General features: G+C 34.9%; 2 protein-coding genes across 5 annotated transcripts in view; one reads left to right on the top strand and one right to left on the bottom strand.

Annotated features, from left to right (window-relative positions):
* Positions 1–19,003, top strand: part of arhgap23b (Rho GTPase activating protein 23b) — a 71,938-nt gene extending 52,935 nt beyond the window's left edge. For 2 of the 4 annotated variants that reach the window (XR_015503981.1, XR_015503980.1), the window contains exons 8-24: positions 1,906–2,017; positions 4,326–4,365; positions 4,439–4,576; positions 4,679–4,999; positions 6,120–6,181; positions 6,255–6,364; positions 6,484–6,596; positions 6,913–7,070; positions 7,136–7,214; positions 7,305–7,378; positions 7,465–7,554; positions 11,431–11,556; positions 11,703–11,741; positions 11,968–12,067; positions 12,348–12,372; positions 12,762–12,795; positions 17,863–18,554. Coding sequence is in view for 2 of the 4 variants with exons in the window: in XM_087276015.1 (XP_087132141.1) it covers positions 1,906–2,017; positions 4,326–4,365; positions 4,439–4,576; positions 4,679–4,999; positions 6,120–6,181; positions 6,255–6,364; positions 6,484–6,596; positions 6,913–7,065; positions 7,136–7,214; positions 7,305–7,378; positions 7,465–7,554; positions 11,431–11,556; positions 11,703–11,741; positions 11,968–12,067; positions 12,348–12,372; positions 12,762–12,777 (1,598 nt within the window). In the remaining 2 variants the exon portion in view is untranslated. Of the gene's footprint in view, positions 1–1,905; positions 2,018–4,325; positions 4,366–4,438; positions 4,577–4,678; positions 5,000–6,119; positions 6,182–6,254; positions 6,365–6,483; positions 6,597–6,912; positions 7,071–7,135; positions 7,215–7,304; positions 7,379–7,464; positions 7,555–11,430; positions 11,557–11,702; positions 11,742–11,967; positions 12,068–12,347; positions 12,373–12,761; positions 12,796–17,862 lie in introns of all 4 variants that reach the window. The other 2 variants (XM_087276015.1, XM_087276014.1) reach the window with 1 other exon arrangement.
* Positions 19,004–22,405: 3,402 nt separating this feature from the next.
* Positions 22,406–23,979, bottom strand: hexim1 (HEXIM P-TEFb complex subunit 1). Its single transcript, NM_001098389.1, is given in 2 exon segments — positions 22,406–23,624; positions 23,840–23,979. A coding segment is annotated over 1 exon segment (960 nt). The 5' UTR covers positions 23,609–23,624; positions 23,840–23,979; the 3' UTR covers positions 22,406–22,648.
* Positions 23,980–24,552: the final 573 nt, after the last annotated feature.

Genomic DNA, 24,552 nt, shown 5'->3' on the forward strand with positions numbered 1-24,552 from the left:
AATTTATCTCTACTTCAGAACAGCCAGCTGCTCGCAGTGTATGCCGATAGTTTGCAATCTTTTACTGTAGACTGATTTTCCAGCCATAGAATCCATTTTCCTGTAGCTATGGAAGCTTGGTGCTTTTGAGACCTCTTTGTACTCTTCAATTCTAGGGTACACTTTTTACTTCACGACTTCTACAGCCAAGGATTTCAGAATTTATTATTTTTTTTATATAGTTTGGGTTTTGAGTCATGTCACTTATGTTTGGGTTTTGAGTCATGTCACTTATATAAGTGAGATATCATCATTTAAGAACTATTTGTTAATTTTGTATTAACAAAAAAAATTGTTTGGAGCTGCTATCTAATTCTTATTCAACAGAAATAGTAATATTTTTTCAATTTATGTGGTGATTGTGTTCATATACCATTGAAAGCAAAATTATTATCCCTCCTGTAAAAAAAAAAAAAAAGTTAAATATTTCAAATCATGTGTAACGGAGCAAGGAATTGTTCAGTTTTCCTATGATATGTTTTCTTTTCAAGAAAGTCTCATAAAATAATAATAATAATAATAATAATAATAATAATAATAATAAAAGTAGTTAGAATCAAACTTAACAACTTATTAATGAAGTCAGTTTTTATTTATGAAACATTTAGGGTCAATATTATTAGCTTTTGTGCTGACTTAAGTTTGTACAGCGGAACTGCATAAAGTGCTCATAAATTTGCTGTACACATTTGTGTCTGTCATTTTGTATTTGTGAATGACATTTTACAGGTACAAAACTATTAATCTGCAACTTTTAATTTAAAACACAAGTGTTTTGATTATTGTTTGTGCGCAAATCGAGAGATTCATATGTTCACATCAGAGCTGTGATTGTAAATTTTAACGTAGACATATTATCATCCCAAGATCTCACATAAAGATTTGCAAGCTCTCAAGGTTTGCTACTGATTTATCTTCATACAGAACAAACCATTGTTATACAATGACTTGCCTAACCCTAGCTTACCTAATTAACCTGTTTGTCACTTCAAGCTGAATACTAGTAGCTTGAAAAATATCTAGTAAAATATTATGTACTGTAATCATGGCAAAGTTAGGAAATCTGTAATTAGAAATTAGTTAATGAAACTATTTTGCTTAGAAATATGTTTTCTACAATAAAAACACATTGGACAGAAAATATGCATGGGGGTAATAATCTTGAGCTCAACTGTTTATAGCTTGTTTTCATATACAGTGTAAGGCAAAATTATTAGCCCTCCCATTATTTTTTTTCTTTTTTAATTATTTCCAAAATGATGTTAAACAGAGCACAGCATTTTTCATAATATGTTCTATAATATTTTCCTTCTGGGGAAAGTCTTAATTTTTTCTTTTATTCTAAAGGCTAGAATAAAATGCTTTTTCTTAACCATTTTAAGGTAGATATTATTAGCCCCCTTAAACATTGTTTTGACAGTCTACAGAACAAACCATGGTTATACAATGATTTGCCTATTTACCCTAACTTGCCTAACTGACCTAATTAAACTAGTCAAGCCTTTAAATTGCACTTTAAGCTGAATACTAGTGTCTTGAAAAACATACAAAGTATATAGGGGGCTAATAATCCAACAGGGCTAATAATTCTGACTTCAGGCATATGCGGTCACAGCTTATGATCATGCAAAAAAAGTGGGTATCGTGGCCCACATGATTTAGCACACATTGCATAGATGTCATTATAAACACTGATTAAGAGAAATTTGAATAGGCTGTCAATACTTGATTATGAAAATAGAGAAATAATCTACTTTTTAGATCATTTGTACAGTCCTGGCATTCATTGTATGGCTTCTCCGTTATCACTTTCTATAGTTATCTTTTTTGTGTGCCTTGTCATTATTTTCATTTCTTTTTTAACAGGCAGTCTGAAAAAAAGCCGTCGCTCCTCCTACATGCTGGCCATTACTACGGAGCGATCTAAATCATGTGACGAGGGTCTGAACACTTTTAGGGAAGAAGAACGTGTTCTCTCGTAAGTGCAACACATATTAGAACAGTCAGAAGTAGAGATGTAATGATTCTTTCATCTTACTATGCAATACAATTCATAATATACAGGTTTTACGATTGAGTTTTTTTTTAATATAATTTTACAATAAGATTTAAGACAAATTATAAATGGCAAAATGTTCTTTTTATTTGAAAATAAACCAATTTGTTCACATTACTTAACAAAACTTAATTAAAATTTTAACTTTCCAAAACAAATAAATGAATAATACAAATAAAAAATGTCTTCATACAAGTGGTTCATATAAATGTTTTGAGAAGGTTTAATTATGTGCTTTAGTAAGTAATAGTATAGTAGCAATAAAGAAACCCTGTGCAAACACAAATTTGTGAATCCTAATGCCCCAGTATAGTGAAGCGGATGCTATACTGTCTGTGAGTGCTGCCTTTTGAATGAGATGTTAAACTGAGGTCCTGACTCTCTGTAATCATTAAAAATCCTATGGCATTTTTCGTAAAGAGTAGGGGTATAACCCTGGTGTCCTGGCCAAACTCTCACCATTGGCCCTTATCCATCATGGCTTCACAGTCACCCCCAAACAAAATATAATTCAAACTTTCTAAATTGACTCAAACGAATCCAATGATTAAAAGAGAAATGTTATTTTCTCATTCTGGGAAGCATAAACTGTATCAAATATCTAAATAATTTGATCCCTAATTTTCATTATTAACCCCGAATAAACCTCACTCACTTTCCTTTGGCTTATTCCAGTCATTATTAGGGGGTTGCTACAGTACAATGTAGTGTTTTACCAATACTGGAATTAGATACCAATCAGTACCAAAATTTTAAAAACATCCATTTCTGCCAACATTTAGGCACTATTAAGTTCTTTCTTAAACAGTGCTGATTTTCTATTGTGTTCAATTGCTCAACAGAAATGACTGTGAATGGCTGTGAAGAACATCAGTTCAACAAACTCACCCCTGTATACTGAGTGTAACAACAGATATTAGGCACTGGAGCATTTTAAAATCACGAACATCAGTCGATTCATCAGTACATCACTCATATGTTAGTTTATAAACAAACCAGCTGATCTTCACAGCTTCAAAATGCTTCTGTGTCCTTATATCTGTAGTTACGCTCGGTAAACAACTGTGAGTTAAGTAAACTGATGACCTTCACAGCCAATCACAATCATTTAAAAAATTTCAGTACCGTTTTGTATCAAACTCCAGTATCGTGACACTAGTGCAATGATTTGCTGTTGTATTTTGCACTGTTGTTGTATTTGCACTGTCTGTATTTTGCACTGTCTGTATTTTGCCCTGTCTTTGTATTTACACTATCTTGTACTGTCTGGAGCCAGCACCTAAGCTTTTCACTCATCATAGCACACATGCTGCTAATGATGTGATAATAAAAAAGATTTGATTTAATTACTGTGGCACATTTTAGTGGTGAAATACACTTTCTGCAACATCCCAAACCCTAGAGTGCACTTTATTTAACCCAAGTGCTGGGAAACAGTCACACCCTTTTCCATTGACCCAAACTCAAATCTAGGGACTTTTGAGGCAACTGCTATCCACTAAGTTATCTACAGTATGTAAAGTAAAATAACTCCATTTGAAATATTTACCTGTTCTATGAACTGTCATGTTGAACTGTGGCTTACAAAAATGTAAGCCCTGAAAATATAAAGCAGACAAGCAGTGTATTCTATTTTGCTTTCTCTAATTCAGCATTGTGCTTTTGTTTTGTTCTAAAAACATTTCTCATTATTTTTCTTCCATAAACTTGTTACTAAGTATATTACTTTTTATAGCTATCTATAACTTTCTGACTGCTACTGCCCATTTACAGGAAGGTCACAAACTCCCTCTTCAGGTCTTCCTGCAACAAATCACATCTCAACCAACCTATATATCGTTAGATATTTAGAGAGATTTTCAGCCAACATGCAGTGTATTGTTACATTCCCAGACATTTCACATCACTGATCTTTGAAATAACCACTGCACATATATGCAGTTTGATGTCTCTTCTCTTAATAAGGTTATTAAGGTTCTCAATATTTAGACATTTATTCATAGTGTGCAGTATTTATGTTCCCATTCTCACTTTTTCTCGAGGTGAATCTGCTTTATTAAAAAAGCAGATGACTATTTTAAGTTTTGAAGAGTGTTTTTTTTTTTTCAGTTTTGATTCAGTTGAGAGTAATTTAGCTTTAATTTAGTTGTATATAATTAGTTTTCCACCCAACCTTAAAAGAAGTTTCAAATTTTATTTATTTAATTTTCTCGTTTTGTTTTGTTTACAGGAAACTGCCAAAAAGAGTCAAAAGCTTTTTTACAGATGATGTGAGTATGTAGCCTTCAATTACAGAAATTCTTTACTTATTAAGTGTTTGTTTGGTAACATATTTTTTTTCAGTCTCTAGAGAGTCTTAAAGTGGCAGAAGACGCACACTCTAAACGCCACTCCACTTCTGCACTGGGAAACATCAATCTTACAGACATCAGAAAACAAGGCTGGCTGCATTATAAACAGATTCTTAATGATAAACGGAAGGTTTGACAGTAGCTTTTTAATCTTTTTTATAACGCATTCAATTACATTTTAGGTATTTACAAGCACCTCTGTTTACTTTTTATGTTTCTGTATAATCTCCAGAAAGTGGGCAGTGGTATGCGGCAGTGGAAAAGAGTATTTTCTGTGCTGCACTCTAGTTTACTGTTCCTCTACAAGGATAAGCGTGAGGCAGTGCTTCATGCAACTAGGGCAGGAAGTCATGGCATTGGGCAAGAGAAGGAAATTCAAACAATCAGCATTCAAGGCTGCTTGATTGACATTGCATACAGCGAGACTAAGCGTAAACACACTTTTCGGCTGATGACTCAGGACTTCTGTGAGTATCTTCTGCAGGCAGAGGACAGAGATGACATGCTGATGTGGATAAGAGTTATCAGAGAGAAAAGCAAGACCGAAAATGAGGTTTGTTAAATGAATGAATGAATGAACCGTGCCCAGGCCCGTTTCCAGAATTGTTTGAGAAGTGTGAGTGCTCTAAACCCCCTTACTGAACGACAGCTGCGCACCTTCAGCAAACCTCCTAATTTCTGCAGCACGAGAGCTTTATGATTGTTTATGAGCGTCAAAAGTAGCTGATCTGTTCGGCGAAATATTTGAAGGCGTATCACTGTATATCAAACGACTTAAAAAGATATAACTAAAGAATTTACACTCCACTGTGCTGAGCGAGATCCTTTACTGAACAGTGCAGCGTTGATGACATAAGCTTGCCCAGGCCCGGATGTAATGTGAGTGCTTGCCGTCGGGGGAGATGGGAGGGGGGACAAGCGTGGTTTGGCCCAGTTCAAGGCAATTGTACATAGTTGTGAGTACGCCCTTAAAAACTCAACTCAGAACAAGCAGTCATAAATTCAAGACAACAAAAGCATCACCAAGACCCTTGCCTGGTAGTGAGTTTGAGGTGTGAACCTTCTGGTAAGGTGGAGCATCTGACAAAGATTTTATAAAAGCCAAAAACCAAATCAACATATACATGTGAAAAATAACCGTGAAATTAGGACCACTTTCCCAATCACACAGAGACATTTAAAATGATACTAAACATGAAAAGCTACAAGATACAACATATTAAAAATGTGCACATTTTATGTGAAATATGAGTGATCTGCTCTGATGGAGAAGGTAAAGTAAAGGTCAGGAAGGGAGGCTCAGGGTGAAAGGAGAGGAGTTAGCTTTTTTGCATTACCACCTGGTGAGGTGTAGAGCCGACTGTCTCTGTGTTTCCAGCATGCTTATACTGTCAAAGACATCAAAGTATCTGTGGTATCTCAAATCTTATAGTCAGGAAAGGAGGCTCAGGATGATTTGAATTAAACAGTTGAACAGCTGGATTCCTGATCTTCTCAGATCAGAAAGTTTATTGTTTTAGAGCCTGACTATTCATGTGGCCTCATCTAGAATTTTCCCAACAGGACTCGGGGTTAGATATTAGGGAGCTGTACAGTAGCTACTTAAAAAGAAAATGTAAAGATGCAATATAATTGGATATAATGGAAAATAACTTTTTTTTACACCCTTATAGGAACTGGGCTTCTCCAGACAGGTTCTCATCAGTAAGAAGCTGAATGACTATAAGAAACAGAGGTGATTTCTCTTGCTAATTTTATGGTATTTCTAAAACTAAGTGTAAGGTAATCCTACCTCTTTCATTTTGCAGTCCAACAAGCAACAAGCCAGATACTTCTCCTAAGATGCATCAAATGATGCCACCTTTCTTTCTCTCTAAAACTGAAAATGCATCTGCTGTAAGCAAAGCCCCAGGAAAAGGTGAACGACATACAGGCTTTGATGCAAAATAAATAAATAAAATGTTTTTCTTTACCCACTTTCTGTTCATCATGTAGATATTCAGATATATGTCCAATCTCTTTTTCCAACTCTAACAGATGAGAGTATTAGGGCTGTATGGGGTATTAACATCAAGAAAAAGGGAAAGAAAATGAGTCCAAAAACTTTTGGGGTGAGGCTGGAGGACTGTCTGCCTGCTGCCAGTAATAAGGTCAGTTAGACTTGTGAATTTGTTCCAATTTGCATTAATTGCAATATAGGAAATGGTTTCAGGGCCTCACATTATTTGTGAAAGCATTTTTTTCTAAACCAACTTTGTGGTACATTTGGCTATTTTTCTCATTTGAGTGCCCAATACTGCTCCATTGTCCCTTTTTCTGCCTAATCTTCTATTTTTTATGCCTCTTACAAAAGTAAATGAGAAGTAATAATAAAAGTCAATTGGGTACTGAAGTGGCTGTGAGATAATAAAAAAAACTAAAAATCAACACAATATGCAGCATTTTGTTATGAGTTTGTTTTTGTAGTTTGTTCCACAGATTGTGGAGACTTGTTGTAGTCTGGTGGAAGAGATGGGTTTGGAATATACTGGCATATACAGAGTGCCGGGGAACAATGTCATGGTGTCTTCTCTTCAGGAACAGCTCGACAAAGGCATGGTTATAGACACTGCTGAGGAGGTGAGGTGAGAAATTAGAAAGACAAAGAATCTGAAGGGTTCAGAACAGTATTAAAACTGTTTGTTTACAGAGATGGAAAGACCTGAATGTCATCAGCAGTCTTCTGAAATCCTTCTTCAGAAAGCTTCCAGAACCTCTTTTTACAGATGGTATATACAGCTCAGCTTCCTTGTAAACTCATTTAAGCTTTTGCTTTGTGTCAGATTTAAACAAAGCTCATTGCTGCCCTCTGCCTATAGATAAATATAATGACTTCATTGATGCCAACCGTTTAGAGGATACAGGGGATCGCTTGAAGACCATGAGGAAACTTGTATGTACCGTCATACGCTAAATACAGTTTATTTTGTGATAACTTTAAAAATTTGTTGTCATGTCATTAGCTATGTTGTCTTTTAGATACGTGACCTGCCGGATCACAACTACCACACACTGAAGTTTCTTATCGGTCATCTGAAAACAGTTGCGGACCATTCAGAAAAGAATAAGGTTTGTATACTGTACTACACATACTTCTACATTCAGTTTAAAAATAAATGAGTAAATGAGTGTTCCTTCAACTGCATGCACATTAGCCAATTGGACATTATTTACACTGACAGGTGTACACTGTTAAAAATAACTGTTTGTGCTGCCTTAAAATTTAAAGTTTATTTCACTTAAATAGTTAGGTTAAATTAAATAGTAAGGTTTAAGTTTACAGAACTTGACAATACAAGTGTAACAGACATAGTCTAAGTTTAGTAACTTAAATAGATAAGTTGTTATAATGAACAACGTTGGTAGGACTTTATGATTCAAGGAAAATGGACATGGTTTAGGTTTAGTAAACTTAAAAATGGTCTCTCATTCACGCGTACTACGGCCAATTTTTGTTTATTTAATGTGCTTATACTGCATGTCTTTGTGGGAACTTGCGTGAACATGCGAAGAACATGCAAAGTCCACACAGAAATGTCAACTGGCCCAGCCAGGACTCAAACCAGCGGCCTACTTGCTGTGAGATGACAGTGCTAATGTAGCAGAGGCCAGCTAGTGAAGTGCTGTGCAGGTAAACCTCACTCCTCTGACCTCTAAAGGTGCTCTAGCAACAGACGCTGGAGGCATTGGTCTTTAGCCTCCTTGTTAGAGCAATCAACTGTTTTGCGGAAAGTTGCTGGTTAAAAACTAGCTCAGAGCAGGTTGGGTGCAGTAGGACAGGTGGGTTAAATGTGGGGGCTCGTCCAGGATGGAAGTGAGGTTTAGGGAGGTGAGTGTAGTAAAGGCCAGTTAGTGAAGTGCTGTGCAGGTAAACCTCACTCCTCTGTCCTCTAAAGGTGCTCTAGCGACAGACACTAGAGGCCGTGGTCTTTAATCTCCTAGTTAGAGCAACCGACTCCCATGTGGAAACCCATGTGGGATCAAACCATCTGCTAATTAACCTTTAGTTTATTCATATAAAATTAGCTAAAGTTGTTTGTAAATATATTCTTAAATCATGTTATTTATGTAATGTATGAAAAAAGATATTTATGAAAATGACCAAACCTGGATTATTTTACTCATTTTCAAAACTCGTGTTTTTACAGTGTGTATTAAAGAGTTGAATTACAAAAAACCCTCAATTTATTAAAAAACAATGTTGTGGAACTTTTCATATACAGTTGAAGTCAGAATTATTAGCCCCCCTGATTTAATAGTCTCCCTGTTTTTCCCCTCAAATTTCTTTTTAATGGAGAGGAGCTTTTTTTCACTACATTTCTGAACATAATAGTTTTAATTAATTTCTAATAACAAATTTATTTTATCTTTGCCAGGATGACGGTAAATAATATTTGACTTGATATTTTTCAAGACACTTCTATACAGCTTTAATTGACATTTAAATGCTTAACTAGGTTAATTGGGTTGGCTAGGCAGGTTAGGGTAATTAGACTAGTTATTGTATAATGATGATTTGTTCTGTAGACTATCAAAGAAAATATCGCTTAAAGGGTCTAATAAATTTTACCTTAAAATGGCTTTTTAAAAAATTTAAAACTGCTTTTATTCTAGCTGAAATAAAGCAAATTATACTGTCTCCAGAAGAAAAAATATTTTCAGACATACTGTGAAAATTTCCTTGCTATGTTAAACATAATTTGGGAAATATTTAAAAAAGAAAAAAATTCAAAGGGGGGCTAATAATTCTGACTTTAACTGCATGTATCAAAATTCTATCTACAAGTTAATTTATTTTGCTCATTCTAATTTTGTGTCATCCATGTCATTAATGTGGTTTTTGTGGCTAGGAGCTGCAGTTAAATAAAGGAATTAAGTTTTTATTCCATTTTTAACTTCTTTTTGCATTGTCATTTTGTCTGTTTCTGTCTATCTGTGCTGTTGTCTAATAGACCCTTTTCATGTAATGTTACGGTGTCCAGTTTGTCTCAAAGTAGTGTATCCATACTGTCGCCTACAGAACAATAAAGAATTTACCCAGTCACCTGTATATTTACTACAGATACAGTTAGATGATGATTACGGCTATTTCCTGTTGTCTGCGTTTAAAGAAAGAAATCTGGCATCTTAAGCTAGTTTACCGATCAGCGAGATTTTAGCTTGAACTGAGAAAATAGCATTTTAAAATGGAGAGCTGAAGTTGTGTTGTTTTGTGTTGCTGTCTTTACTGCAGATAAAGTTGGTATGTACTTGTCAGCATTTGTCAAAAAAAGATTTTAGACATTTACATGGGTGCTTCACATTAAAAAATAAAAATTAAGACCTTTTTGAGATCTGAAAAGTAATAAGTGCAACTGTATGTGGATGTGCAATATCCCTCTTTGTGCTGGTACTGTGCTTGTTTGGTGGCATGGTGGTGCAGTGGGTAGCGCTGAAGTAGTTTGCTGGTTCGAGCCTAGCCTGGGTTAGTTGGCATTTCTGTGTGAAGTTGTATGTTCTCCCTATTTTTGCATGGGTTTCCTCTGCATGGGTGAATTGGTAAAATAAATTGTCCATAGTGTATATGAGTGAGAATGAGAGTGTACGGGTGTTTCCCAGTGATGGGTTGCAGGTGGAAAGGCATCCGCTGCTGCTGCGTAAAACTTATGCTGGATAAGTTGGCGGTTTATTCTGCTGTGGCGACCCCTTATTTATAAAGGGACTCAGCCGAAAAGAAAATGAATGAATGAATGACTGTGCTTGTTTTAAAGCCTGCTTTTCATTTATGCCCTGGTCAGTTCTCTGGCATTTTTATAAGCGTTTTTTACATTAACATATATTACTTTACAATTAACATTCATTTATGTTAACATAACATTCACATGTTACTCTACTAATCAAATGAAATAGGCTAACGTTAAGTAAAATGATTTTATACATAAAAAGCATACGAAAGTGAAAATAATTAACCTGTATTTATAATTTAAAAAGTAACATTAAGACTGCATTTTAATTCAGTGTTATGGACCTCAGCTTTGCGGAAAGACCAAGACGGAAGAAGTGACGTCATTATGAAAAGGGTCGCCGCACTACGGAAGCGCCATCTTGTGGCTGTTACCCTAATAGCTACAGAGATGCTCTTTGACAAAAGCATTAGAAAACAAAAACCTGACAAATGATTTGAAAAAACATATGAACAAAATCTTTAGGTGTGGTAGGCATAGTGTAGGCACAATTGTTTCCAGCTCATTAGAAAATACACACATATAAGGTTTAATTGGTCACTTTTCTTATCGTTGCCTCAATTCTGTCATAGCTATACTTCATTATTATATTTTACTGACTAATAAACCACTAAATGGTTGCATACCTTTGAGAGTCCTGCCTTTTTGACATCATTCTATAAATATATCTGTAAAAAATACTTACATTTTCACAATTTTAGCATAACTTTCAATTTGTTTTGTGTATTTTTGCATAATGAGATTGTTATCCTAAATGAAGTTCCTCATAATTTTCTCGCACACAAATAGTTCTAAACTTATTTGAATGTCTTTCTTCTGTTGAAAAAATACAAAACAAGGTAGGCTATTCGGAAGAATGTTGAAAACCAGCAGCCATAGTAAGACCAAAAAGAAAGTCATTGGCTGCTGCATTCCAAATTTTCAATATATGTTCCTTTATATTTAACAGAAGAAAGAAATTTAAAAACAAAAAAAGGAACAGGCGGAGGCTTAAATAATTTTAAAATGTTTTTTATAATTGTTCAACAATTATAAATTTTTGGAAGCATGGGTGTCAGTGGGGAGGTTGGGGGGTGGGGGGTGCTTATCACAATTCTAAGGGCCCATATGGGGGGCCCCAGAGACATTATCAAGGGCACGCGCCAAGTGCCAACCCATATTTATGTATAAGAAGCACATGTAGGAGTACTTCCTGATATAAATGACTCTCATTTCTATCTAGATGGAGCCTAGAAATCTGGCCCTGGTGTTTGGCCCAACACTGGTGCGGACCTCAGAAGACAACATGATCGAGATGGTCACTCACATGGCAGACCGCTACAAAATCACAGAGACTCTTATCTTGCATGTAAATTCTATTATATTGCTTTCCTCCTCTGTCCTTTTTAGATAAATCAGATAAATCAATTAAAATCCTTTAAATGTTGTTGATGGAACTGAATCTTGCAAATGAATACAAGCAAAGATATCCTAAGTATTCTTTCTTTTTTGCAGCATACATGGTTCTTCAGTGATGATCTGGATACGGACAAGGTACTTTATTATTTAATTATTTACAATTATTTATTAAAAGGGATTTCATCTTTTATCCCCAACCAGATATTTTGCTTACTCTCCCATAATTATCAGTGAAAACAAAAGATAATCACTCTTAGTTTCATTCGATTCATTCATTCTATATCTGCGAGTAAAAAGTGGACACTAAAAAGTAGACACTTGAAAATCCAAATATCAGCAAACATTCATGTTTCTCTTACAGACACCAGAGGACCAGAAGCAGAAGGAAATGCAGCCAGTTCTAAATATTGATCACCTTCTGTCTAACATTGGCAGGGTGGTGCCGCTGCAAGACTTCTCAGGTTAGTGATGGTTACATGAACTTGGGCCAACTGTACGTACAGATTGCTTTTAGAAAGTTTGAAATGTGTAAATCTAGCTTGATGTCTTTGGTAAATCCTTTTTCTCAATATGTATTTTTATTTTCAGACTCGAATATAATCACACTGTAATCTCTTATTTATCTCTTTATTTTTAACTTTCCTTTCATAAACTTATGTTAATCTATTTTATATTAGTCTCTTTTTGTTAATTACTCTTTTTTCTCTTAATCTCTCTTGAAACTCTACATTATACTGATAGCTGAGCGAATGGATCAAAGTTTGCGGTAGGCAAGGTTTTTTTCCTTTGTATTTTTCTTTTCAAAAACATGTTTTATTTAACATTTCTTATCTTCAGATTTGTCCAATCTTAGACATGTCATTTAACTATTACAAATCAAGAAACAAATAGTTTTATTCACAGGAGGTTTAGATATTAATGGTGAAATGTGACATAGTTGTTGTGTTAACAATGCAATGGGAAATACTATTAAACAATTTATTACTATTTTTAGGTTGATAGGTTGCACTTATGTGGGTTTTAAATGCCTCTGTGTCCTATGTCATCATTTGCATTAATTGAAGTAAGACACTGTCTTAAACAATAGTCTGAATATTGACCAACTGATTTGGAGTAACATTAGCCTTGACTGTAACCTGTTACTGTTCCTTACAGATTCCACCAGCCGTGACTCTGCTATACCTCTAAGGTGAGATATAATATGTAAATAAAATAAATAAGATAAAATATATAGAAAATTAAGGCATGGTTCATCTTTGATACATGATTGATTTACAGTTTTTTTTGTTTACTTTGAACTGGTTAAAGAAACTAGGTTCCACTTCATTTTTATTATCCCAGCAGAGCAGAAGACAGGTCTTGCAAATGTGTAAAGCCTTTCTCATTGGGTTGACACATTTTCCCCACTATTTTTCAAAACAGTTAACACAGATTTCATTCAAGCAGTCCAAACTCCATTGTTTTAGTTATGGTGGTAACCAAACAGAAACCATCTATTCCTAACTATTAGAAACTACCAACATCAGTATGAAATCACTGAAGCACCGGTTTGACACTCCTTCACACAAATCTTCAATTAGCAATCAGTCTGCAAACCTTATAAAAACGGTGGAAGGTCTGTGTTGTTCTGTGCCAGCATAGATGAAGGAGGTTAATAGTGGCTATGTCCTTTACTCCCAATAGATTTGACTGTATATCGGTTTACATGTGTTTTCTCTAATATTGCCAGTATTTTGCTACTTGTCTTTTTTTTTTACAGCATTTCGGTTTTCAGCCACAGTTTGAAAAATTTCATGAATTCAATATAAATTTAATCAAAGCATGTCTTATTCTGGATCCAATTCTTTGCTAAAAGGAAAATTTGACAGTCCAAATTGAAAGACAACAAATGACACTGGCAAAAAGCTACAATGGCAAGCAATGGTGGTGCACTAAGTTCTGTATTTTGTATTTTGTGTAATGATTATTTGAAAGAGCTCATATACTTGTTTGCAAGTTGTGTTGTTTGAAGGTAAAACTAGGTTTTGTTTAATATTTTAAATGTTTTGACACAATATGTGCTTTTTACAAGCAAAATGTGTCATTTTGACCATGAGTGCCGCTGTTTAGGCCTGTGTGTTAAATCTTATGAAAATGTGGAGTTTTAGTTGACAACTGAAAAACTGTGAACACAGACCTATCAATGGTAAATTCTGAAAAATGTGCGTGCTTGTGTAAATATTTAACATAAACAGCATACATATATATATATATATATATATATATATATATATATATATATATATATATATATATATATATATATATATATATATATATAAATAAAGAGGAGAGAGAGAGAAAGAGAGAGAGAGAGAGAGAGATACTGTAAAGGTATAAAGGTTATACTGTATTTGAAACATCCAATAAGAAAGGAGAAAAATAGAGATTAGACTATAGGGAGGAAAGTTACAGGGTATACTTACAATCATTTTGGTTTTAATATATTTCTTAAATCTTAAAAAAAATCGTTCACTTTTGAATGGTACATATTTTTTTTCAATATTATTCGTGTGTATAGATCCAGCAATAGGTTCACCAGAATGTTTTTCCAAACTTTTATTCTTGTACAATATGAACGTTTTTTTGTTTTTTTTGTGTGTGTGTTTAATCAAATATTATATATTTCATAAATATTGGTTAAATACAGTAACAGGGAAAAAAATAAATCACATAATGTATGTCATCCTTGTCATGACAGCATGTAATAAATGAGAATAAAGTGTGTCATCATCAAAGGAGTTCACAGCTGATTTTGAGCAACTGCCGAGCTGATCTGGGTGCCTGTTCTCGTTTTTGCTCTTGCAGTACTTTTATGGTACTTGTGATTGTAAAGTGGCTGCAGTGCTCATCAATGTCAGACAAATTGTCTAACGAGAATGCCGTTGTTAGGCAGCAGCTTATTTTTGTAGTGCAGCATGCCTGCAACAATGGCCACTAACATACGACTAATCAGCATTATATCACTAGCATTAATGTTGTTATTGTTACAACTTAAAAGATTGCTGCTGACCTTGCTAGCTAGCCAACCCATTACAATATTGCACATTCCACTATTGCACAGTGTTGCCATTTGGCAACACATACTTTTGATTCATTTACAAAAATTTCATTTTATTACAACTTTTTTGAATGGTGAATATGTCATCATAACATAACAGAGGTGATGTCTGTTTTTTTTTTTTTCGTGAGTGGATGTGACAAGTTAATCCATTGGGTTTTTTGTTTTGTTTTTGTTTAGTTTAGTTTGCATTTAGCAATAACTCACAATAGATGTCAGTCTGTTAGAATAGGCACCACAAAAAAATAAAAATAAAACGCAAAACAATTAGAATGTTTGTCTTAGAGAAACAGTTGCAGGAAAATGAACATAAAGAGCAACACTGGTAGAGGGTTAAAGAGCTTTAATGGATAACATCTTTAGAAATATAAATATATTACATTTAAATTCAAACAAGTTATTGGGAAAAAATATATATAAACTAAAAATTTTCAAATTAGTTTAATAATTTTTGTAAGTTGAGTACCTTGATTTTTGATTGATTTTTGATTATTTTTTATTGAACATTTTACCCCAACATAAATGTGGGGTACAACATACATACGTGTATTCATTTTTGCATTGTGATCATGAGCTATTTTGTCAGATTACAATTGTGGCGTTGGTATTTACTAATGTATATGCACAAATATATTATTGTATAAATAAATATAAATAAATGTGCATATACTGTAGAAATGGATAGATAGCTATTGAAAATTACTAAAGAATATAGAAATGACAATAAAATAAGGATACATATGAATACACATACAGAAAATAATACAAAAACTTAACTAAGTTTTTTCAATTAACAAAGCAAGTCAGTTAAATAGACTTCGTCAATCCTATCAAGCATAAAATGAAATTAAAACCATTGACACGCACGCACGCGTGATTAGCAGGCTAGCGCAGAAGCTCCATTGAATATACTGGGATAAAATAAATGTTCATATTTTAAAGACATGGCGGGGAAAATCTTAATTTAATGCAGTGCTTCTTGTACATTCTGAAACCCACTTTAAATCGGATAGCACTCAGCTAGTGAAGATGACTGATTTATAAAGAAAACAGACTTTAAACGTTCCCATTTTGTAATGGCATACATTTCACCAGAGGCGCTTGACCCAGGTTACTGACAAATTAAAAGTCCTCCTGCATACTTCCGCATATATACTTTTAAAAATTCTGTCAACAATACATCACCCTCATGTTACACGATATCTCTGTCCATCCTTTGAGCACATTGAAGATATTTTAAATAAACCAAGAATTTCCTGTCAGTCCATTAATAGTACTTTTGACTTTGAAAGCCTAGAAAAACTATGTGTATATGGCACTTTTAAAATAACAACATACAATATTTTATACAACAACGAAAATACTTTTTTCTACACTGAAAGAAAAGCTAAACAAAAACAAATAGAATGACCTTAATGTGGCTTTATAAGAGATGCCTCTTTTAATAAAAACTGTTTTGTTTAAAAAATTGTCCAAAATATTGTCGATATTCATGTTCATGACAATTATCATAGCCTCATAGCAACCATGTTTATGACAGATTTATGACAAGGTATGTTGTTTTGATGTCAGGATGTCATGTATTATGATGTATTTGTTTTACTACTGTCAAACAATTAATCTCGATTATTCACATCCAAAATAAAAGTTTGTAATTACTTTAATTAGAGTATGAGTAATACTAATATTATAATACTAGTGGAATTACAACAAATCATAATTATATAAGCAGATACTACAGAATAGAATATAGAATATAGAGGCAATAAAAAGTGTGTAGTGAATTGTACAGTAATATAATAACATAACTAAACTATATGCACTAGCATAATAATTGTTATATAATACCCATCAAGCAATGGGTATTCATATTTAATCAAAATCAGAAGGAAGACAGTCACCACTAATGATGAAAAAAAAAACATTAACAATGCCAACCAAATGCTGATAATACAAGTTTACTAACAAAGAAAATGTATTTATTTATTTGTGCAAGTAACTTTTCACTTTTACATCATTTTACATCAATCTAGACATCTCAAGTACTGAAGCTTTACCAGGCAGGTTTCTTGAAGATGTTCTTCTAGATTTAATCTGTCTCATGTTTGCTGTTTTTTGTGAGGTCTCTGCATGTCAAATTAGCTGCTGTCAGACTCCTCTTGCAAACAAAAACCACACTGCATCAATACAATTGTTAGCAAATTGAAATGTAAACTGATATTTCCCAATGACACACTATGCTTAAAGATAGAAATAACCAACTTCAAATCATTTTAGGTAAAAAATATTGCTTTCTAATATTTTGGCTTCTAATCAACAACACACTAGTAATTAATAGCAAATACTAGAATATTTTTAAATAATACTATGGTAAATTACTTCAATTAATCTGTTGTGGTGGTTCCATAGTTGCTATGGTAACACAGCCAACATTCCAACATCAATGGCTGCTGTAGTAAAAACTAAAGTATACTGCAGCATTCATTACAGATATCAGATCTCTGTATGCTGTAGCATTCATTAAAGGGTTGTACTGTTTATAGTGCAATACACTTATGGTTCAAAAACACTGTAGCATTTACTACAAACTTCTATTGTATTTTTTCATGTGGGCTATATGACATTATTTTGGTGCAGTGCTGATGCCCATGATTTCCTAATAGTGTTTCTCAACCACATTCCTGGGCCACTAACTTTGCATGTTTCGGACGTCTCCTTTGGCTGTCACACCCATTAAAGGTCTTTCAGTTTCCGCTTATGAACTGACAATCTGAATTAGTTGTGTTTGGTTAAGGAGACCTGGAAAATGTGCAGAGCTGGTGGTCCTCCAGGAACAGGGTTGAGACACACTGTCACAAAGAAACACAGTGTCACAACAAATGCACAGTGTATGAATGTGCTTTGAGGTGTGAATATTAGCAAAACTAACTGCTTCTTTTCTTTAAACAGACTTAATATTTATCTGTTTAAGAAGATGAGGGTCATAAAACAAAAACAAATAGCATAATTTAACCTTTCAGAACTGTTTTTGAAAGGTTAACTAAAACGCTGAATTGTTTTTTCTATCGAAAATCTCATTTTCGAACCTTTATTCTAATCTTTCAATCTTATAATCTTTGCTTTTTCCACACTTAAATGTTACTTCTTCTGTTACAGGGAACTTCCAAGAAAGATCTTAGTGCCAAGAACTTCCTTTCCCTGTCTGACATATCAGCCATAACCTGGAAGAAAAAGAAACACCAGAGCAGCTGTCCTGCAGACAGCAGTGCAGATGAAGACTCTGAACATGAGCCAATCAAAACCAGCGATTATGAGGAAATGAGTGACAACAGAATGGTTGAAACACGACAAAAAAGACACAGATCCTGAAAATTAGAAAAAAAACAAAAACGAGAAGGTCAGCAAGATGGGATAAAATCAGGACAGGTGGATAAAGACGAATATAAAAAACAAGGAGGATTAAGAAGAACATTATTTTACAGATAAGGAAGCATCAAATGGGTCATATTCAGTTTCAGTAGCTGTCTGTATTCAGGCAACAGCTACCTGAGATAAGACCATCACCACAGCCAACCATTTCTTCTTCCCCCAACTACTCCAATACAACACAGCACTCAAATATCTCAAACAGTCTCTCGCAAAATAAATTGAGACAATATGTGAAAGTATTCCAAACAATGATTCTGCCATAGAAGGGATGAAGTGCAGACAGTACGGTAAGCTGAGGATAGCGTTCCTGATTTATTTTATTTTTCCATCTCATTTTTGTTTATTAATGTTTTTTTACCATGTCAGTGATCCCTGAATTAACCTTTGTCCTCTTGAGTACATCATGTCATTCTTCTCTACATGTGGATGCTGCTCTTCATTAACATGGCCTTCAGTGTTGTTGTGTCCAGCTGCTTTTCTTTAGTGCAGGCTGACTCTCTTTCATATGACCTATTGCTGTCACCATGTTCTTCTTGAGCAGTTTTTGCAAATAATCTCGTTGCTAGATTGAGAACCAAAAAAGTTCCTCTTCCTGGGCTTCTTTCTTCTGTTGAACACAGAATAAGATATTCTGAAGAATGTTCAATATATATTTTTTATTTTAAAGTTTATTATTGTTTGGGAAAAACTTAAAACAGGTTTGGAAAAAGTGGAGGATGAGGAAATGATGACAGAATGTCTTTTTTTAACGCACTGAAAAATTAATCCAGTCCTTTAGTGCTCCTTTTTTTTTTTTTAATTAACATAAATATTATTGATCCCCTTAAGCAATTGTTTTCAATCAGCTACAGAGTAAACCATTGTTATATAATGACTTGCCTAGTTACCCTAGCTTGCCAAGTTAATTTAATTAACCAAGCATTAAATTGCACTTCAAGCTGAATATAAGTATCTTGTAAAATAGTATGTACTTTCATCATGGCAAAAATAAATAAATCGGGTATTAGAATTAAGTTATTCAAACTATTATGTTTAGAAATGTGTTAAACAGGACTTGGGGGAAAATATTTAAATAATTAAAATTTATCAAGAATGCTAATAATCTGACTTCAAATATGTATGTTTTTATATATAACTGTCAACTGTATGAGGTGACAAAATAGGTTTTTAAAAGCACTTGCATGTAACAGTGTGGATTCAGAGTCATATTATATAATATAGCCTACTTCATTTTGTATGGTGGTGTTGTCCTGACTGTACAGGTTTCTACCTAAGTTACTTGTACCCTATGCCTTTTTATTACCTACTTGAGTAGGGATGTCAAACTCACTTCCCTGCACAGTTCAGTTCCAATCCTGCTTCAACAATTAAGCCTCGGTCACACTACACTTTTCACCCCATAGACTTACATTCATACACTTGCGAATGTGGTAGACAGGAAAAGCAAGTTCATGTGACAGGTTTCCCAGTTTGCTGTGTTGCAAGGTTCAAGCTTTGTGAACTCTGACCTGCGAAATAGCATCACGTCACTGTGAAACCAATGGAAGATCAAAACATGACCTCACTGTACAGACATTTAAATTATGGAGCAACCGCTCACTTTTTTAATGTCTAATCATTTTATTTAATCCTGTCTCTTTTTAATAGTGCCGTATGACAGAACTTTGCATTGTCAACTGGAGTGTGACTCCAGGCATTACCTATTTAAAACAAGCCTGTAGGACTCAATTTGTTTGATCAGGTGTTTAATTAGGGTTGGAACTAAACTGTGCAGAGCTGCGGCCCTCTAGTAACTGAGTTTGACACCTGTGTACTAGAGCAGGGGTGATTTTCTTAAAGTGGCCAATGGGCCGAAGGTAAATATAGTTGCCATGGTAATTTCCTTATTTATTTATTATTCAAAAATAACTAAAAAACATTGCTATATATTACCTAAAACAATATATATATATATATATATATATATATATATATATATATATATATATATATATATATATATATATATAATACTCACCTTATTACAGTAAAAACAAAAATTCTAATTTATAACAGTATATAGTTACACTTTTGCCTTGATTTGGTCCCCTATGTCTTCTGCTTAGTCGAGTGACAGCATTTACATTTTAAAACAGATTCATTTATATTTAATTGACACATGTAATTTCAATTTGCTTTTTTATAGCGAAATAAAACAAACAAAAAATGGTTAGGTCAATTTAGAAATGACGATCTCTGTTAAAGAGATTGCCCAAATCCTTACTAGCATCCTCAGATGGGATGGTGAGCAAAATCAAAGGTTACAATAGGCCAACTTTGGCCCACGGGCCATATTTTGAGCATCTAAAGGGTCAAATGTCATGTGCAGAACATAAATGTCACATTGCTATAGGTTAAAGCCGGTCTCTCAAAGGGAAAATAAATAAAATGTTTAACACATACTCATAAAGAAGTTATTAGACTGTTCAAAAAAAGATTGTGGTCTGAAGCAGTTTTATTAAAAAAACAAATACCTGCCTTGTACCCGTTATCCATCGCTTTACATTTCCATCCGTTTCAAAAATATATATTGATGTCTTTTGAGATGCTATAGCTGTTGTCATGATATGCCAACTCACTGTGCTTCGTCCTCTACTGCCTACTTGACATGTGTCACTGAGATGACTGCTGAACCTTCTTAAGCTATGAACCTGTTTGAAATCCTGTGCATGCACATGAGGATTATGGGTGATTGTGAAAACCCACTTTTGCAACAAACATACAAAACTTTAATTAAATATGTACTGTTTATATATATATATATATATATATATATATATAGAGAGAGAGAGAGAGAGAGAGAGAGAGAGAGAGAGAGAGAGAGAGAGAGAGAAAATCAACATTTGAAGTGGATCAAAACCTTTCATTAAAGTAGTATCAACAATCATTCTTGACTTTTTAAACTTAAAATTAAACACTTTATTTGATCTATTTCTAATTTTATCTGTACATTTTGTATATGTTTTTTTTTTTTTTTTTTTTGTGGCAAGTCTAAAAACCTTTGTGCTGTTAATGAATAATTCTGTGAAAAAGCCTGCATCATAATAAAAGGATTTTGGTTAATCAACATGTGATGTTAACCTTTGTGACACTGCTTACCTTTACAACGTTTGCTATTTTAACTTAAAGGCATAGCTCTCCCAAAACTGAAAATGGTCTCATTTACTTATCCGCCACTTGTTCCAAACCGGTTTCACTTTCTTCTGTTGAACACAAAAATATAATATTCTAAAAAAAAGAAAAGAAAACCGTAACCAATGACATCCATTGTATTGGTTTCGACTATTCAAGCCAGTAATTACAGGTTTGTAGCTTTCGTCAGTGTTCAGCAGAAGACTTGTAATGACTTGAGGGCGAGTAAATTTTCAATTTTGGTTGAACTATACCTTTAAAGATCAAGCTTCTCCAGAGCTGTAGGGCCACACGGGATCAGCACACAGACATTTGCAGATATTTAGCCCATCATAGATTCTATTTACTAATGTAAATGCATGTAAATTAATATAATATTCCTACTGTTTTATTAATTTCAGTAATATTGACTTTACAAATAGAATTTGTGTGCAATACAGTTTGTAAAGTAATAACGATGTCTTGTATTAGATATGAGACTTGCATTGTTTACCAAACAAGTGGTTCTAAATGAATTGACATCACTTTTAAGAACTGTTTTCTTCATGCGTGGTTACTACTCTCAAACTCGTTCCACATAATAAATGATAACACGCGAACACATACACAAATCTTCTGCACAGAACTGGCACAAATTCACATATTCTGACTGACTAGTACGAGTTACAATTTCACGTTTTGAAACCCAAGACTTAAAATTGTGTACCGATATTAATATCCAAAATTTGGCAAATGTATGCACTTACGTTTTATTGGTTCAACATTAGTCTCCTTTAAGATTGTTGATTGGGTGTGTCAATAGAATTATCACAAATAAAAAAAAGCTTCTGTAAACACTGACAAGCAATTGAATTGGAATTAAAATATGAAATTAATTTAATTAACAATATATTTGGGCAAAACATATTAACGGTTTTCCACCGTTTACAACATCTTCCATGCATTAACACACTGTATCAGAGATGAATCTGAAACGCTATATTTGTTTCGGAGTGAAAGGCGCTATTAAACATTCAGTTATGGCAAGGTAACAAAACACCAGAAGTTAGCGGAGATGTACTTGTAACTGCAGCAAAAACTGGCGCAACAACAAAAAGTGCTCAGTTTTGACCGTTTTTAATCCTTACAAATGGAAAGCAGGTTACTCGTTTTATCAGCTCAATTGTACAAATTACGAACGTATATTTAAGTGGACTGACCAAAAATTATGGGCACAAGAAGAATAGTTGTCAAAAAAAGAGAAAGAAAAAAAACTTATGACAAAGGCCGAGAGAGTATTGTTACAACAGACATGAAATTTACAGAAACGGTGTCAATTTCCGTGTAAAAACGGAAAAACGATTCAGCTCGGCTGAGACTGATTGAGTCCTGGCTCATTACTTGCGGGCGTTTTTAGTAATAACTCGTTATTCTCGGCCCTCAGTTTCTCCACTTCAACCTCCAGTTCTCGCACGCGCTGGGAGCCAGTCCCGTCAGCAGGGGACTCGGGGTTTCTCCGGACGTGGCGAAGCCAGTTGTTCTCCTCTTCTAACCGCGACATGCACTTCTCCAGCTCCAGGTATTCCCGAACTAGTTCTTGTTTAGACATATTCTGAAGCGCCTCTACATGGTACTTCTCATAGGTCTCAGAAAAGTCCTTCTGCAAAAACTCCCCACCTGCTTGCCCTGGTCTTCCCATACCGTCGCTACCTCCGCCGCCTTCCTCCTCGTCGTCCTCTTCAGCCTCGAAATTCTCGTCCTCACTGGCCGTGTCCTCGGAGCGGATTGCCCCGGATTTTCGACCTCCCAGCTCAGTGTTGAGATCGGGTTCTTCACGGTCGTGCTCCTCCATTAGGAACTGGGTGGTGTTGTACGGTGCGACGGGGAGACCTTTAGCGAACATTTCGGCGCGCACTCGCGACGCCCGCGCGGTCTCGCGTTCATCCAGCTCTTTTTTCTCCTCCCATGTCAGTTTAAAATACGGCTTCCAGCGGCGCTTCTTCTTGGAGGGTCGCCGTCTGTGTTTCTTTTTGCCCTGGCGGCCATCAGACACCCCATCGGTGTTTACTGCCGCGCATTCAGAGTCTCTCTTACTACTCGTTTTGTCTGCAGGAAACCCGTCGTCACTTGCTGCATCGCCAGTCCTGGGCTCAGGATCACTCCGATCCCGACACATTGGATGCACATCTCCTGACACCAAACCAGGACAAATCTCCAACTGATTTCTTTGCACTTGTTTCGAGGACACAACACTCGTCCGACAATCTCTCTGCCGCCCCCTGCTGTCATCCTCCGGTGCAGTTTCTTCTTTAATAAGCTCCATAACTGCACACTCCCACCTGAAGGAGATACAAGTTTCTGATCAGTCAGATGGGGATACAATCGTATGTTAAACTGTGATATGAAAGAAAACAAACTTTATAAACACTATCATTTTAAACAACGCACAAAACACCCAAGAGGGAAAAAGTCAGTGTTTACTCATAAAGTGCACTGTTTAAACATAAGAAACAGCATTAACAAACACGCACAAGTTATATTTCAGTTAACTTACCGTTTAACTCAAATCTCGTGTTTGAGTTGATATGCTATATGATACTGTTGATTTTAACTATTTACGTTCCCTCTACTATTTAACGCTGTCTCAACGAATACAAGAGCATCTCCCTCCAAGTCAATCTCCAATTCGCTTCTGCTTCGGAGAGGAGTGGAGCTTGTGAATTTATTGCCTCCCCCACGTAAAAGCGCATGCGGCCAGCCCTACAGTTTTCTCGTGTTTTGTGGGACTTGAAGTCCCACGAAGCATTGCGCACGACCACATCTCTGCCACGAAACCTCCATTACCCACAATTCAACAATAGTTTTCTGCCCAGGCCGGGATACACCCACTAATCCTTTTCATTGGATACAAAGTTTTTTGTCCGTCTGCTGGCCAATTAAAGCATTATGATTGGTGGTTTTAGTTGTCAATCAGAAAGAAAGCTGTCCCGGCCACTCTAGCGGACACTACCAAACGTAGCCGAAGCGGGTAGAAACATCCGCTTAATTCTATAACATAATAAACATTCACAGATTTACAAATGAGTAACACGGTAAATTATGTTGAAGCCATTTTGTATTTTAAAAACCGCACAAATTTCATATTATCTGTCGTGCTTAGTTATTTAGCATATGTGTGCTAACATTAAACACCCTGCGCCCTTGTGACGATTGCTCACACCTCACGCATAAAGTAGTTCTTCTTTCAACATAAGTGTATTTTCTCAA

Source organism: Danio rerio, chromosome 12 (assembly GCF_052040795.2).
Source record: "Danio rerio strain M-AB ecotype USA chromosome 12, GRCz13ab, whole genome shotgun sequence".
Taxonomy (NCBI): Eukaryota; Metazoa; Chordata; class Actinopteri; order Cypriniformes; family Danionidae; genus Danio; species Danio rerio.